This window comes from Heptranchias perlo, chromosome 40, assembly GCF_035084215.1.
Source record: "Heptranchias perlo isolate sHepPer1 chromosome 40, sHepPer1.hap1, whole genome shotgun sequence".
NCBI classification, from domain to species: Eukaryota; Metazoa; Chordata; class Chondrichthyes; order Hexanchiformes; family Hexanchidae; genus Heptranchias; species Heptranchias perlo.
In genome coordinates, this window is record NC_090364.1 from 5,218,450 (window position 1) to 5,235,588 (window position 17,139).

At 41.7% G+C, this 17,139-nt stretch overlaps 1 protein-coding gene across 1 annotated transcript in view; it reads right to left on the reverse strand.

Moving 5' to 3' along the window:
* Nucleotides 1-17,139, reverse strand: part of LOC137305600 (kinesin-like protein KIF18A) — a 75,774-nt gene that overhangs the window by 36,465 nt on the left and 22,170 nt on the right. The window contains exons 5-10 of the mRNA XM_067974456.1: nt 13,895-14,005; nt 12,995-13,192; nt 12,295-12,297; nt 11,430-11,606; nt 10,261-10,335; nt 6,614-6,720 (exon numbers count right to left, since the gene is read on the reverse strand). Of these exons, the coding sequence (XP_067830557.1) occupies nt 6,614-6,720; nt 10,261-10,335; nt 11,430-11,606; nt 12,295-12,297; nt 12,995-13,192; nt 13,895-14,005 (671 nt within the window). The remainder of the gene's footprint in view (nt 1-6,613; nt 6,721-10,260; nt 10,336-11,429; nt 11,607-12,294; nt 12,298-12,994; nt 13,193-13,894; nt 14,006-17,139) is intronic.

Genomic DNA, 17,139 nt, shown 5'->3' on the forward strand with positions numbered 1-17,139 from the left:
AGAGGCATAGAGTACAAAAGCAAAGAAGTTATGTTGAACCTTTATAAAACACTGATTCAGTCACAATTGGAGTATTCTGTCCAATTCTGGGCACCTCACTTTAGGAGGGATGTGAGAGGGTGCAGAAAAGATTTAGTGGAATCGTTCCAGGGATGAGGGACTTCAGTTACATGGATAGACTGAAGAAGCTGGGGTTGTTCTCCTTAGAGCAGAGAAGGTTGAGAGGAGATTTGATAGAAGTGTTTAAAATCATGAAGGGTTCAGATAAAATAAATAAAGAAAAACTGTTCCCATTGGCGGAAGGGTCGAGAACCAGAGGACACAGATTTAAGATGACTGGCAAAAGAACCAAAGGTGATTGAATCTGCTTCCACCACCCCTTCAGGCAGTTATGATCTGGAATGCACTGCCTGAAGGGGTGGTGGAAGCAGATTCAATCATGGCTTTCAAAAAGGAATTGGATAAATACTTGAAGGGAAAAAATTTGCCGGGCTACAGGACTAATTGGATTGCTCTTACAAAGAGCCGGCATGGGCTCGATGGGCCAAATGGCCTCCTTCTGTGCTGTATCCATTCTATGAAGCAGTACCTGAAGAAGAACAGTAAGTGAACACAACTTGGGGAGGGGAAAAAATGACAATGTTTGAATGTTCAATGGTGACTTTTTTTTAAAAAAGCAAAAATATAATTATGGAGCAGCACCGTACAGTTTTAAATTTAAACCCTGCGCACAATCTGAAAAACCTGTTGTGAATGAAATGCTTGCAGTAGTTTCTCGTGAAACTTGCAGCTTAAAGCATGTATTTGAAGTGCTGACAGCATGTGGAGAATGAATTACTATCAGCAATTTGGCATCGGAGGATTCAACTGTTAAACTGCTTTCATAGTCCTTTAGCACAACACACTACAACAGTGTCTTACGGATTGACACACTTGGCTTCAAACCCTGGACTCAGTCAACATGCTCATAGTTTTGCCCCAGATGACATGCCAAATGTAGATGTACTAAAAGGCAGAACACCAAGGAGAGAAGTATCTCAGCAGCAAGAATTCTACTTCAGCATCTCTGCAGGATATTTACAGCAGTGGCAATGGCGGAGGCCAGGGAGATGTCTGCAGTCACTTTCCCATGCTCTCAGTCAACATCATGGGCACGTGGGACAGAAGCTGACAAAGGTTAACAACATTTATGAAACATGGGAGGTGGAAAGTTTCCTCAAGGGTGCATGGACACTATAATTGTAGCAGCTGCTCTAAGCAACCAAAGCTGCAGATAGTGTAGATGCACCTGGAGTCAGGGCCTGGGCTGACACTGAAGTGAAATGCCTGTGCAAAGCTAAAACTATTTTGTACCGATGCTAAACTTGTGGTGTAAATGTACCCTTAACAGCCAAGACTGCAGACATTTAAAATGCCAATGCAGACTTATGGGAACTAGAGTATGCCTTTCAGTCCCTTGAGCCTGTTCCGTCACTCAATGAGATCATGGCTGATCTGTATCCTAACTCCATTTACCCACCTTGGCTCCATATCCCTTAATATCCTTGGCGAGCAAAAATCTATCGATCTCAGATTTAAAATTATTAATTGAGCTAGCATCTACTGCTTTTTGTGGGAGAAAGTTCCACACTTCTACCACCCTTTGCGTGAAGAAGTATTTCCTAACTTCTCTCCTGAATGGGCTGGCTCTGATTTTAAGGTTATGCCCCCTTGTCCTAGACTCCCCCACCAGCTGAAAAAGTTTCTCTCTATCTACCCTATCAATTGCTTTCAAAATCCTAAAAACCTCATTCAAATCATCCCTTAACCGTCTATATTCTAAGGAATATAAACCTAGTTTATGTAATCTCTCCCTTAGACTTCAGCTATCTCTCCCCATTGACCACATACCTGACCTATATTCCCAAGTAGTATATGACAATGTGACTGACAATAGGCTCACTAACAAGTTTGTCACTTAAGCTGACCCAACAATTGGGCAGAGGAAAGAAAGGCCATCAAGATTAGATAGTTGATTTACAAATGACATTTTTTTTTCAAACCCTTATAGAAATTATTGATGTGAATTTTAATAATTCCACCTGTCTACATGCAATTCCTTCGGCCACTTTCAATTAATTCAAGCACCATAACAGTCTGCAAGGAAAATAACTTTCATTAATTAATATCTGAGATAAATAGAGTGCAGTTACCTTTATCACACATCTGCTCCCTCAGCAACCAGAGGGCTAATGTCTGTGAAGTTAGTACCTGCCAGCTTGTTCAATGCAAGAAAAAAATGGGAAGCTTCACTGCAAGGCTGTCAACCCGGCACAACTCTCAGCCTCCATGAAAGGGCAAACAAGGACAGCCATCTCCAAGACTGCCAAATAGGGACCCTCGGAAGACAACCAAGGACTGCGAAGTGCGTCCTGCTCCTTTGGTCCCACAACTGCATCAACACTTTACTTCCCTCACTCCCCCCACCCCAACATTTCCCACACTGTTTGCACTGTTGTCTGAGAAGCATTAAATTAAGAAGGAATGGGCCATGGTAGTCTTGTAGGGGGAATTGCAGTCCTTAGTATGAAGAGGCAAATGGCAGCAGACAGACTCCTGCACAAACTTGGTGGGCATGCAGAGGCTGTCCAATGGCTGCTTGGAATTCTGACGAACAGTTCCTCTGCACATTCTACTTTGTTCAACACACTTTATAGAAATCTGGAGGGTGGGGGGGGGGCGCAGGGAATGTATCCGAGGTTCTTTTCAGCCATTTGCCAGCAAAACACTGAACAAATGGGAGGCCTTTCCTTTTCGTTCGTCACAAATAGACTTAATTCAAATTTTTATTCCCACCTACCTTCAGCCATCACCCCTCGACGTCTCACAAATATGCAAGAAATTGCTCGAAGACAAAACTATTTTAAAGTGCTATCTAAATTCTAGTGCACAAAGAACACATGAAAAGAATGCATTCCTCAGTTTGAATGGGGGACCACATTAAAGGGTATACATTGCATTACTATACAGTATATTCTATACAGGTCACAACAAAAGCAGCTCAACCTAATGACATACTCTGCCTGAACAAACTCAAAATGCACGCCCAAAATGTCTTTTGTCTCCAAAGAGATCGAATGTACCAACGTCCATTGAGTTGCACATTCTATGAAAACCACTGCATTCAGTTAAAAAGAATGTGAACAATCTCTTATTTGGTTTGAATATTGTGTTTGAAAACATCAGCTCTATTTCTACATGGGTGATGTAGTATACAGGACTTTGATTAGGTCTTATTTTATTTGAGGCTTGAAAGAACTTATTACTCTACATGGTCATGGCAATGCCAGTATGTGCCTCAAGTAGCAGCCATTTGCCGTACTCTCTCCCCATGGTTCAGTGGTTAAATGCATGGTGTGGTACAGAGCTATTCAGGCCAGGAATACACCAGTGTTGAACTCGTCTGTAGCTACTTTTATATTGGTGCTGGTGGGGTGTTTGCACCGGCAGCTCCCAAAGCAATCCCAATGTGAACCTACTGGATTCACGGAGGCTGGCACGCAGAAAGAACCATTTTCACTTAAGCTAATCTATGATGATTGTATTGGGGTTAGTGCTGTCTGTGCAAGATCAGCACTTTGGTAAGCATCAAAGGGGCATCCTACTTGGCTTCAGTGGTGCCAGGCTATTTTTGGGTTTTGTGGGGGTGAGATATGGCAAAATAGAACTCAAGTCAGGTTCCCAGCTCTCATCATTGTCCAGCTACTTCTGTCTGCGAGAACAAGATTGAGCTTGGTTGTGACCATCCCTACAATAAAAAAGCATGGCGACATTCACTGTTCAGGTTCACACCTTAAGAATGGACATTTGGGTTAAATGCCAGAGGGACACCAACAATTATGGAACTGTACTTCAGCAACAGTCACCACCTTCAGAAGACAGCAGCAAGGGGGGAGTGTGTGTGTGGGGTGGGGGAGGAGGGCAAGAGAAACAAGATAGTGAATTGAAGAAAGGGTCACAAAAATACCAGCCATAATCTTTGACTTCCATTCAAGAAACCTAATTATGTAAGAAATTATCCCCGTCAGGAACTTGTATCCCCGTCAGGAACTTGATAGACACATTCCCATCTGAATTGTGCTACGGCCCGTTGTAGCAATGGATAACCCATCACTGTCTTTACACAGGGCCTCAATATTCACACCATAAGGGAAACTAGAATTGCTGCTCAGACTCGAGGCGGGAGATTATTAATGGTGCCCTCAACAGACTCAGGTGTTTCTCTTAGAGCAAAAATAGCATTCTTTTATCTTAAAAAACCACAAAGGCCATCTTTTATTTGCTTCCCTGAATTTAATTAGGATTAGATACTGATGAACAGTCGCACCCAAACATGCCAAACCATCATTGTTTTTAAGCCGACTGAAATGGTCTCCATTTCCTGCATTCACGTTTTTCCTTTTGCCTCTTATTTAAATGTATTTGTTCAAAAATTCAAATTCTGATCCGCACACAGAAAGTGCAGTTTGTTTCCATTCGTTTCAATGGGACTGAATTCCACGGAGATAAAAAAAAGTAAATGCTGAAAATCTGATGTAAAAGCAGAAATTGCTGGAAATATGCATTAGATCCAATAGCATACCTTTTCTGACAAAGCATCAAAATTTGAAAGGTTAACCCAGCTTTTCCTTTCACAGATGCAGATGAAACTGCTCTGTATTTCCAGAACTTTAATTTTTTTAAATTTCTAATGCGTACACTCCATTTCATTTCCATTTTCCTCCGGTTTCAAAGCACAATTTAACATTCTGTAGTGTGAAGGAAGCTTGAAATGTTGAATGAAATGTCTTAATTATTGATGGCTTTTTAAAGGTTGCTGCGCTGTGATTTATAGGCCTCTCTGTTACAAAGAATGTACAGCGCAGAAACACAGGTCCATGCCAGTGTTTATGCTCCATGTGAGCCTCCTCCCACCCTGCTTCATCTAACCCTATCAACATGTCCTTCTATTCCCTTCTCCCTCATGTGTTTATCTAGATTCCCCTTAAATGCATCTACGCTAGTCGCCTCAACTATTCCTTGTGGTAGCGAGTTCCAAATTCTTACTACTCTCTGGGTGAAGAAGTTTCTCCTGAATTCCCTGTTCCTATGCACGAGTTCATAGATCAGTTAGTAGCAGTTGAATACAAGTTCCTGACGGGGATAATTTCTTACATAATCAAGTGTTTCCTTGCCAAACAGAAAATGTACTCAACTGGAACCAAACATGCATCTTAAATTTAATTACCATAAAACTTCTGTTGCTTCTTCTCCTGTTGACTAAACGATCAACAAATGTCAATGTTGACAGCATACAATAGATTGCAGCTAATGACGGTTAACTTATAATTTAAATAAAATACACATCCCACTGCATTTCAATACAAGTAGTTTAATGCTAGTCACTTAACTCAAGGATGTGCTTTGTATTTACTAGACCAACATTTTATCAACCAGTTTTCCCACTTCGCCTCACTCTACATGGGGTGAAATAAACTCAACAAAACATTCAGAGAACAGTGAATACGTCTGGAGCTTTCAAAGTTGTACTCCGCAGGTTTGTTTAGAAGAAATTATGGCAGGTGTCAAACTACGCTCAGCAGCAACCAATAATATATTCATATTATAGCTATGCCCCAAAGGACCAACTAAAACTCTTAACTATCTTCATCCACGGTTCAAGCCACAACTGGTCCATGTGCACAACATTCTGTGAAGACGTACAGCATTTACACAGCTGCTTTGTCTGATTGGGATGTCTGAAAAATAAATTTATTTCATCTTACTCTCAAACATCAGCTTCTCCTCAACCAACAGCAAAGCACCCTGTCCTAAATAAGAGCTAGTATTAGAAAGCAGGACCAACTGTGTTGGTGATGGATGAGTCAATAATCATAGGAACAGGAGTAGGCCATTCAGCCCCTCGTGCCTGCTCCGCCATTTGATAAGATCATGGCTGATCTGTGATCTAACTCCATATACCTGCCTTTGGCCCATATCCCTTAATATCTTTGATTGCCAAAAAGCTATCTACCTCAGAAGGGCCGCAGCAATAATTCAAATGATACAAGTTCTTGATACACATGCATTACACTGTCAATTCCAGAATACACAACATGATAGACAATAGTGTAAACAGTTATCCATTTGAGAATCAATCTACACTGCAACTGAGCATTGGATGGTTGGGATGATTGCAGTTTAATACAGGCAATATTGTGTATGTAGAGCTGTAATTTCTTTCTTTGTGGAGAGGGAAAGAAACACAGACAATTAGGGTAATGAATTTATCAGATTACGAGTGTGAAATCTGACTAAATGGACCTCCCTCAACTGTCTTCTTTATAATAGGAATTGTTATTCCCAAAAGTGCCATTTTGTGCATTGTCATTGCTCCTCAATTACCCCGATACTAAATAATACAGGACTAACTGGCAGTGTGTGGAATTACTGATGCAGTAATTTGCTTGTGATCAATTGTGTATGCATGTAAATAAATTGCAGTCCTATGCAAATAGCTTTTGCCTTAAAATGAGAATCTGCTCATTAATGGTCTGATACTGATGCAACAAATGAGTGAAAACTTGCATCTTACCGTTGCTGCTGACTGGATAGCATCGGCTGGGTTGGACTACGATCATTCTTGGCGACGGCACGCTTCCCTTCCTCGTAGGCCTTCAGCTTGTCTTTCAGTTGTGTGACCTGAGGATAAATAAGATTCCAAAGGAGTCAGTCATTGTCCATTTAACTCAGTTAGGTTGTGGCTAATCACGCAGGAATTTGTTACTATCCAGGAGCTGTAGGCCATGTGCTGAACAGAATTCCACAGAGGGCAGCCACACAACCCTTCCCTCTCCCCTTCCCTCAGGCACACCCAAGAATTGAGGTTTTTCATCCCAAAAGGATATAATAAATGACAGCAGTTCTGATAAGCGGAATATCTCATTTGAATTTGATGTTTGGGCTTAATTTTAATGCTGAACATTGCCAAGGAGGAAGGATATTTTAAATCTATTTGGCCCATCAATATTGTGAAAAACAGTGCAGAAAACATCTTCCTTATGAGCGGAGATAATCGCTGTTCATCTGGTGTAAAAGCAGTCCCACTGAGGCCCATTATGTACGGCTCAAACACAGAAAAGAGCTTCTCCTTCTGTGGCCTGTGCAATACAACTGAACAGCAAATCAGAATCATTCCAGTAGTTAGTAGTGGAACATGGTGCTCAAATGTAAATGTGCTCAAGTTCAGTACCAACTGGGTTTGTAGTTAATACAAACTGAAGATAATATGCTCAATGTGATAAATAATCTTTCCATCTTAATATATACTTGCATGTAGCATGCATTTTCCTAATTCTATAGAAATTTCCACCTATAACACACACCTGGGTATCCAGTGTAAAATAGTGTACATTAATGCAATAATGCAAATTAATTGTAAACAAATTATAGGCTCCAGATTTGATAAAAATATACCATCGATAATTAGGACTGAGCACAAGAAGAAAGGAATAGATACTTTAGTACAATTTACATTCATTTTAGGATAACCATTTCTAAACTGCAGTGCTGAAGTGTGCTGTAGTTAACCAGCATGTTCATGAAATCACCTTTAACACAAGAGGGAAAACACACCTCCCAGAGAAGTGCCCTAAAGCCTGAAAGTTAATTCCATCTATTCATCTGGACCAAAGGTTAAACTGAACAGATTTTTACATAGTTTTTCCCTGATGGGAAGATAGAAACCAGCGTCTTAAAAAAAATGTTCAAATCTGATCCTGTTTTAAGTGGCAAATCCAAACCAGATCACGACATTCCGAAAGGTCCATAAGCTTAAGCAACACCCCGCTCCGAGGAAGCCAAGGTATAGCATCATAAACTCTATAGATCCTACACAGGGCCTGTGTGAATAACAGACTTTACAGCTTGCACTGAGATAGTTGGAATACTAGAGTGGAAACACATTAGTCTCTGCAGCAGGACAGCTGGAAAAAAGAGCAAGTTAGACCCATTAGAACCTGTGTTAAGACAGTCAGAATACAGTACCATAAATCCTTCACATCCTGCACCAGGATGGTCAGAACTGATCACCATAATCACATTTCGAGATACATTAAGAATAATCAATACGGATCGCTGAAGTGTACAAATCTGAACCAAGATCTTTCCGTGTGGGAAACTGCAGCAGAAGTGCCGAACTGCCAATGAGGAGAAGAACAGACGTGTCAGCAGAGGGATGAACATCTTTACAGCATACGGGGAAGAATCACGTGGGGGAAGCACAAACAAACAAAAAATTAAGACGATCTTGCCTTAGGGATTCTCCCTACTATCAGAACGGGCTTCCTCCAACGGCAGGCAGAGGATATTGCAATGAAGACTACTTTTATATTAATGCTAAATACTGCGCACAATTTCCCTTTCAACCACCAAAAGACAATCTACAACATACAGAAACTGTATTGTTTATTGATTTTTACAAGTATTTTCCCTTCTCCTTTCCAGGACCCATGCTGGGACATGCTAAGCTTCCAATTGAAGATACAGGTGAGGAAACAAAAAGTTCAAAGAGCAGTCTAATGTCCACTGACCAATAGAAAATATGCACAATTACATCATACAGTATCCAATTCCAAGGATAAAATGGAATGTTTTGTTTTGTAGTGAATTATCCTGTGAATACAGCCAAATCCCTTGTTCGCTTTAGATATAGCTTCACGGCATTTGATAGGAACCTTTAGACAGTGATACACTATAACAGCCAGATCTTTTTCTCTCACCACTGGCTTCAATTCTGTTCCCTGTAGGGTGTATGTATATTTAGCATTAGACCTGCCCTCATGAATAACACTACACTTTTCCAAGTACAGGTCCACTCCCTCAACATATTGAGATTTGCTTTCAGTAGTTCAGCATCTTCTACATTCCTAACACTCTCGCATAGCCTCATATCGTCTCCAAACTTGCAGATCATTCACTGAACACCTACATCTAGGTCATTAGTGAAGATAGTAAAGAGCAACGGTCTTAACACCGATCCCCTGTGGGACACCACCGATAACCGGTCTCTAAGCACATCCAAATCCATTGATAACACTTTCTGCCCAACGACATTTAGTCAATTCTTAATCTATTGCAGCAGATTACCACTAATTGCACAAGATTCTATCTTGTAAGCATACGATTTTGTCTTTGTGCAAGACCTTGGTTAGGTCTCAGTTACAATACTGTGTCCAGTTTTGGTCTCCTCACACGATGGGGGATATTGATACTTTGGAAAGCGCACAAAGGAGGACAAGATTAATTCCCAGTTTAAAATGCCTTAGTTACCCAGAGAGGCTCAAAGAGCTGGGCCTGTATACTTTAGAGAAGCCTTGACCTGGGGGTGATTTGATTGAAAGAAAGAACTTGCATTTATATAGCGCCTTTCACGGCCTCAGGACATCCCAAAGCGCTTTACAGCCAATTAAGTACTTTTGAAGTTTCGTCACTGTTATAATATAGGGAAACGATCGTGGTTCATAAAATATAATAAAAGGACTAATTTGTGTTTACGTGGACAAATTCAACTGGATGGATTAAGGAGGACCAGGAGTTAAGCTTACAAGTTACGCAGGGGCAGAACTAGGTTGAATGTTAGGCGTTTCTTCTTTTCCCAGAGAATTACGGACCTGCGGAAAAGGTTGCTGGTTCGTGCAGTGAATGCTGATTCGCCGTATTCCTTCACAAGAGCGCTGGACCCGTCTCTGGGTGGGGCGGAGACTACCTCATACAAGAGGTAGGTACCCTGTAATATAAATCAGGGCCAATGCGATCTCTTGAGCCAGTTTTGATCACCTAAAGGAATTTGTTGGATTTTTCCCCCTAATTGGTCTTAATTCCCAGAAATCGTGTTGCGTCCCTGATGACACCTTCTCCATCTAAGTGGTTATATTGGGCATCTCAAGATACCTTCGAGCATCTTACCTATCACTGAAGTCAAACTAATGGGCTTATAGTTACCCGACTCTGTCTTATTCGCCTTTTTTAAAAACTGGAACTATATTAGCATCCTTACAGTTTGAGGGAACAGTCGCCAACTCTAGCGAGCTATTAAAGATATGGGCAAGGGGCTCGCATAGCACCTGTCCTACTGCAGATTGGTTCTGGATCTGAATGTTTTGATAATCAGAATCTGGATCAATTAGTCAACAATAAAATGTCCAATTCAGACTATGCTAATAATCAAAAAAAAACACTTGCCTCTCTCCGTAGCTCCTCACATATGGCTGCGTATTTACTTATATGACAGTCTAGGCTCACAATATTACTTTTCAGCTGTAACAGAAACAAAAATAGATCAGTGTCCATATGCAACTGGTTTTCCCCCCTGAAATTGGTGATTTATGTTGAGAACTGCAGGAAAATCTGCTATTTGGATAGGAGAACGAAGTCTTAGAGGGAGTATGACCACCCTTTATCTATATTTAAAAATGATTTCTTCCCCTCCCCCATGGGTGCCATAACCTTGGTTTAAGTCTAAAGCAGAAAGCTGCAGAAAATGCTACAAACACACAGCAGATTGACTAACATCTGAAACATTTTATGTTGGGTTTACCTGAATTATTAAGCTTTCTTTCTCTTTTAGATATTAATCAACCTCCTGCTCTTTTCCAGCATTTATTTCAGATTTCCAGCACACAAGTTTTCTTAAGACCAGGTTGGGTAAAAATATAAGCACAGCTGTTGCTTTGCAGTTTTCAAGTAACAAATGGGCATCATGAGAGAATATGATCCCCAAACCACCAGTAAAAATTCTAGACTCCCATAAAATAAAAACAGAATTTGACTTATTCAGTCATTGTAAACCAGTGCCCTGGAAATAATGTGTGGCTTGTTCTGCTTTCTGTTCACCAGGTTAAGGTGATGGATCACAAAGCTAGGGCATTGCTACATGTTTCTTTTCCCCCCTCAGTACCCAGAGAGCATCAAGTACGCTGCACGTTATGCACGCCTCGGGTTAGCAGTTAAGCTGATGGGCATTCAAAAAAGCATGCCTCGACTGCACCAGCATACTTCCCATTCCCAATAGCTCATTCACACAAAAAAGCCCCAAGGAAGGTGTTGCTTCAATTTTTGTTTCACATTTGCTTTCTTTCATTTCCACGGCAACACCTCAAAAAACTGCTCAAGTTCTTCTCTAGGAGACAGATGAGAGCAGCTTCCAAGCAGAAACTTAAATCTGACCGGTGGGAACCACAGATACAAGCTGGTGTCCTACATCACTGCTGCATAGAGTATTGGAGTACCGTCCCATCCCAGCTTTTTTAAACTGCCCGTTACTTCCTTGGTCTATGTTAGACCTGAACCCAGATCCCAGGATGGAAGCAGTGTGTTTGAAAACAGCACAAATTATTTTTGTGTGTACTTACTGAGGATTTGATGGCCTTAGCACGGTTTGCATATTTTAGCGTATTATATGTATCTTCATAACTAATGGCTGAAGGAGTAACGGTAGCAATCATCACTGTCCGGCAATTTCCCCCCAACGAGTCCTTAAGAAGTCGGGTCAGCTTGCTATCTCGGTAAGGGATATGGGACTTTTTACCCTGAGCAGGTAAAGAAATAAAAGAAAACAGCTTCCATTAGTAACTTCCATTGAAATTTCCACCCAAACCACTCTGCAAAGCAGTCAATGAAATATGTGGCATGTCTTATGAACAATGACGCACTCTGCATTTGGAAAGCATCCCTCCCAAAGGTACGCTGCACCTGTACAGGATGTCTTCCCTCCAGAGTCGCTGCACTCAGAGCATGCTATCACCTTTAGTGTACATAACACTTCTGATAACTCAGTATTGCACCTAAATGCAACTTGACTTGTCACTCAATATTCATTTTGTCTTTAATATAGATATCCGTTTGTTATAGCAGACAAAGAACGAACTTGCATTCATATAGCATGTTTCACCTCATGACCTTCCAAAGCACTTTACAGTCAATGAAGTACTTTTGAAGTGTAGTCACTGTTGTAGGTAGAAAACTCAGAAGCCAATTTGCGAGGTTGAGGGTTAAATATTGGCCAGGACACCAGGGAGAACTCCCCTGCTCTTCTTTGAATAGTGTCATGGAATCTTTTACATCCACCCAAGGGGGAAGACGTGTAATGTCTCATCCGAAAGGCGGCATCTCCGACTGTACCTCTCCCTCGATGCTGCACTGGAGTGTCAGCTTAGATCACTGGAGTGGGACTTGAACCCACAATCTTCTGACTTAGAGGCAAGAATGCGGTAATACCAACTGAGCCAAGGCAAACTTGCATACAACATTGGTTATATTTCAATTGTTTTTATTGCTTCTGACACGTAACCATGCTTATGAGTTTGAAACATTGGACATGAATTCTGACAGTTCTATCCGACTCTCCCTACAACCCCGTCCTTCCAAGTTCTTGTCCTTCGCTACCTTATAGTTTTTGCTGTGCGCCATCCCCAAATGAAAGGGTGGGCAGGAGACCTGTTCCCAGATATCTATGTTGCAGCATTATCACCATCCACTGGGAAGTACACAACAGCGACCATGATGGCCTCAGCTGTGTATGTGGAAGGATAGTGTAACAGACAGTGTAGTAATATTGAGGAAAATTATATTCACTGCTGGTGTCAACATTCATTAAACTACACAAATTAAGAAAACTGCTAGTGAGAGTTATTTTCTATAGAATGAAGGCAAACATTCAGCAGAATTCTGCAATCACTTGTAACTTTATTAAAGGGGCACAGACTTCAAGAAAAAGTATTTGGCCAACCTGTTACTACTTGGTGGAAATGAGAAGTGCCACACTTGATTTTTACCACAATGTTTCATGGAAGTGTTGATATGATGTGTTTCAATGCAACTTACAAAATTTATGGTGTGTTTGTGTTCCAAAAGTTTACCAAAATCCAATTTCATGAAAACTGTGCCCCTTCCCTTTACCAGGAATAATCTGTTGTACCTTGCCATCAGCCAATGCATTAATCACGTTTCCTAATGCAAGCAGTGAGCGATTTATGTTTGCTCCCTCCCTGAACCGTGCTCCTTGAGCCTTGGTTGCAGTGGCACGCTCTGACCCAGCCAAGTCAATCAAGCACATCTTAGCCATCCGCAGATTCTTGCTGATGCTGGCAATACGATCTTGTTGTTTCACATGGACCTATTTTTTAAAAAAAAGTTATCACCAGGCAGCCCAATAATATACAGTAAACACAGCAACTGCTCCCCAGACACATGTTCAGTTTCAGTGTTGGTCATGATGAACACCATCAGTTCTTAGACTTTCTCCTCCATTCCAAAATGCACTAAAATAGTTAACCATTCTTTCTTAGAACTAATCATTTCTTTTAGAGTTTCTACTACTTTTCTTTGCTCGAAGACTCCCTGTCCTCTCCCACATACCATTCACTGGGTCCTGGCAATGCCCGTTGAGCTTGCTGCTGAGTGGACAAGAGCAGAATTATCTGCCTTCCCAGCCATTTGGGAAGCTCTTAGCTTATCCTTCATGCCTCCCTGTGATGGCATGGCACCAATGGGGAGCTCTGCACAGAAAACTGTAGCACATACTTCCAACCTGCTACATTGCACAGTGGCATGCTGCAACACCTACGTAGTACAGCACACCCCAGACCAATTCAATTCACGTGCTGTTGGGCAGCAATTCTTGAGGTGCGAATGCTGCTGGTAAAATAAGCTGAAATCATTTACAACTAGCTGAGAGCAATCAAGCATCCAATTCCAGTTGAATTCATACTCCTACAAAATAAGTCCTTAAAGATCCTGTGGATGACTTGCAACTTGGAAACATTTTAATAAAAAATTATTTTTTAGTTCTGACAGTTTGGTTTCAGTTTGTTTTAACCTGAAAGACAGCATGGGATCGTGAGGACGTGGCGTTGGCGTCAGTTGGGTGTTGTGTCCTGTTCTGGTTTCCATTTGCCAACATCTCTAAAAGCTCTTTGGCAGATTTGGGCTGTGGGACAGAACAAAACAGAAATCAGTACTTAAGAAGGCAACTTGTTAACTCAGCAAACTAAATTTCCTTTACTTTTGTAAGAACGGCTGAATCAGACCTGAATTATAGTGTGTTACTGCTTGTTGAGATATTAAGCAGATGTATAACTGTTCAGATCTGAACGCTTAACATTGTTGGATCATGCAGAATACTCTTCCTCCTCTCTCTTTGAGTCATGGGTGACAAATACTGGTACCCTCTTTTAAAGGGAAGAGCATTCTATGAGGAAGTAATTTTGATGCTAAGTCGCTACCCTTTTATGTCTCAGGCACAGATATATAAAAAAAACTGTCAATGCTATTAACAGTTTTTAATACTTCAGGGCGCTCTATAGAGGAAGTGTTGGAAGTTTTGACCACTCCTCCCCATCCCATTTTCTCACCAGTATTTATTTCAGAAAGCATGTGCGCAGGCTATAGTGCTGCTTATGGTTAAGTCAGATACAGAGTTTTGACTATATCCTTCTCTAGTTTATTTTCTATCTTCCCCCATGCCCTCTCCGAGTTCATCTTGAGCACGAGACCCATCTCCAGCTCCCTTGACCCCATTCCCACTAAATTGCAGACCACCCAATTTATCTTCTTGGCTCTCATGCTAGCTGACATTGTAAATGGTTCCCTCTCCTCAGCTACTGTCCTCCTCTTCAAAACTGCTGTCATTAACAGAGGGTTAATGACAGCAGTTTTGAAAAGGAGGACAGTAGCTGAGGAGAGGGAATCATTTACAACGTCAGCTAGCATGAGAGCCAAGAAAATAAATCCTCCCTTTGTCCCTCGACCCCTCTGTCCTTCCAAACTATCTCATCTCAACTCCCTTTGATCTCCAACGTATATGAATGTGTGGTCACCTCCCAAATTCATGCCCATCTTTCCTGCAACTCCATGTTTGAATCTCTCCAATCAGGTTTCAGTCCCTGCCAAAGCTCTGAAACAGCCCGGATCAAAGGCAAAAAGGACTTCCTCTGTCACCGTGACCATGGCGCATTTTCTCTCTTCGGCCTCTGCAACCTTTGACACGGTCGATCACTCCATCCTGTTCCAACACCTCTCCTCCGTTGTCCAGCTCAGTGGAACTGCCTTTGCTTGGTCCCACTCTTACCTATCCAATCATAGCTATAGCACCTCCAGCAATAGCTTCTCTTCCCACCCCTGCACCATTACCTCCAGAGACTACCAAGGATCTACCTTTGGTCCCCTCCTCTTCCTCTGCAGCCTTTTGGGCAACATCATCCGAAGACAGGGGGTCAGCTTCCACATATACACAGACGACACCAAGCTCAACCTCTCCATCACCACTCTTGACCACTCCATTGCTTCTGTGTTTTCAGACTGTTTGTTTGACATCCAGTCTTGGACGAGCTGCAATTTCCTCCAGTTAAACAATGGGAAGACTAAAATCATTGTCTTTAACCCATGCCACAAATTCTGTAACCGTGCTACAAATTACATCCCCCTCCCCAGTCACTGTCAAGATAAAATCAGACTGTTTTCAACCTCGGCATCATATTCAACGCTGTTGGGTTTATATAGGGTACGATCATATGTCCCAAGTTCCCTTACTGTAGGTTATTGGCATACATCGTTTATCTCTAATACAGGTTCAAGGACTAGGAAACAATGAAAATATCTGGTTAATACTTTCTCATTGAATCAAGTCAATGATATAATGAAACACAACCCTTTACATACAATATGTTAAGTTTTGGGTCTACTTAACTCATGAGACATCAGTTCAACATATTACATTATTAATCAAAGTCCATGCGAACTCAGTAAGACACATTAACACGAATCTCTCAGACCTATTCTAATACACGCAGCAATTAAATAGTCGACTCATATGCCTGGGACACTTGGGTGGGTTCGGATGCTGTCTCCCGTTCTCCCGAAGTGACAAATAGCAAGAGGTTTGTCTCCAGTTTTATATTAATTTCATTGCCCATATATGGCCACATTTGTGACTTTCACAATTTACTTAAGTCATCAAGTTTTAACTTGTGACCCGTAGGTCATCGAATAGATTGCTGAACACACACATCCATCGGGGCCTTATCTGTATCAACATTCTGTTCCATTGTTGAAAGTTATCATCCTTCTCCAATCTTTATTGCAAAAGGAACTTGCTGCAGTGTATACACTGGAGTCCATTCAGCAATTACATTTTTTCCTCACACTCCCCTCCCTTTCTGAAGTATGTTTTAACCTAACCACCCTCTGGCTCAATATTATACAATTCTATATAATGCCAAATAGCTTATTATATTTAATCATCTATACATGACTATCTTTACAAACCCCGAGCTTCCATAACCTCGCCCATCACTAAGATCCCTTCTTCCACCTCTGTAACACTGACCACCTCAGCCCATCTGCTGCTGAAATCCTCATCCATGCCTTTCTCACCTCCTGATTTGACGATTCCAATGCTCTCCTGGCCGGCCTCCATGCTCCATATACTTCAGCTCATCCCACTTCAACTCTGCTGCCCATATCCTATCCCGCACCAAGTAGCTCTCACCCATTACCACTTCCTCACTGACCTATATTTGTTCCCAGTCCTCCAACGCCTCCCATTTAAAATTCACATACGCGTGCTTAGATCCCACCTTGGCCCCAACCCTCCCTTAATCTGTAACTTCCTCAAATGCTACAACATTCCACCCCTCCCCCCAGAACACTCTGTTCCTCAGACCCTGCATTCTTGTGCATATATCCCCCTTCTCTTTGCCCCACCGTTAACAGCCGTGCCATCGGCTCTGGAATTCCCTCCCTAAACCTCTGCGTCTCTCTAACTCCGTATCCTCTTTAAGACCCTCCTTAAAACCTATATACGACACGTACCATCTAACCATCTCTTCAACTGGCAAAACACCAGGCTGACTGGGCCTTTTTATTGCCCATCCTGCTCAACCCCTAACGGAACAGGGTGACAAGAAGAAAATGGCAATAATTCATACCAAAAATTGAAAAAAAAACCACACACTTAAATGAAATGCCATTTATCTTATATCTACGTCCCCTCGTGCTACACTCTTGAACACTGGATACATATCAGTCATGATCTAATTGAATGGTGGAACAGGCTCGAGGCGC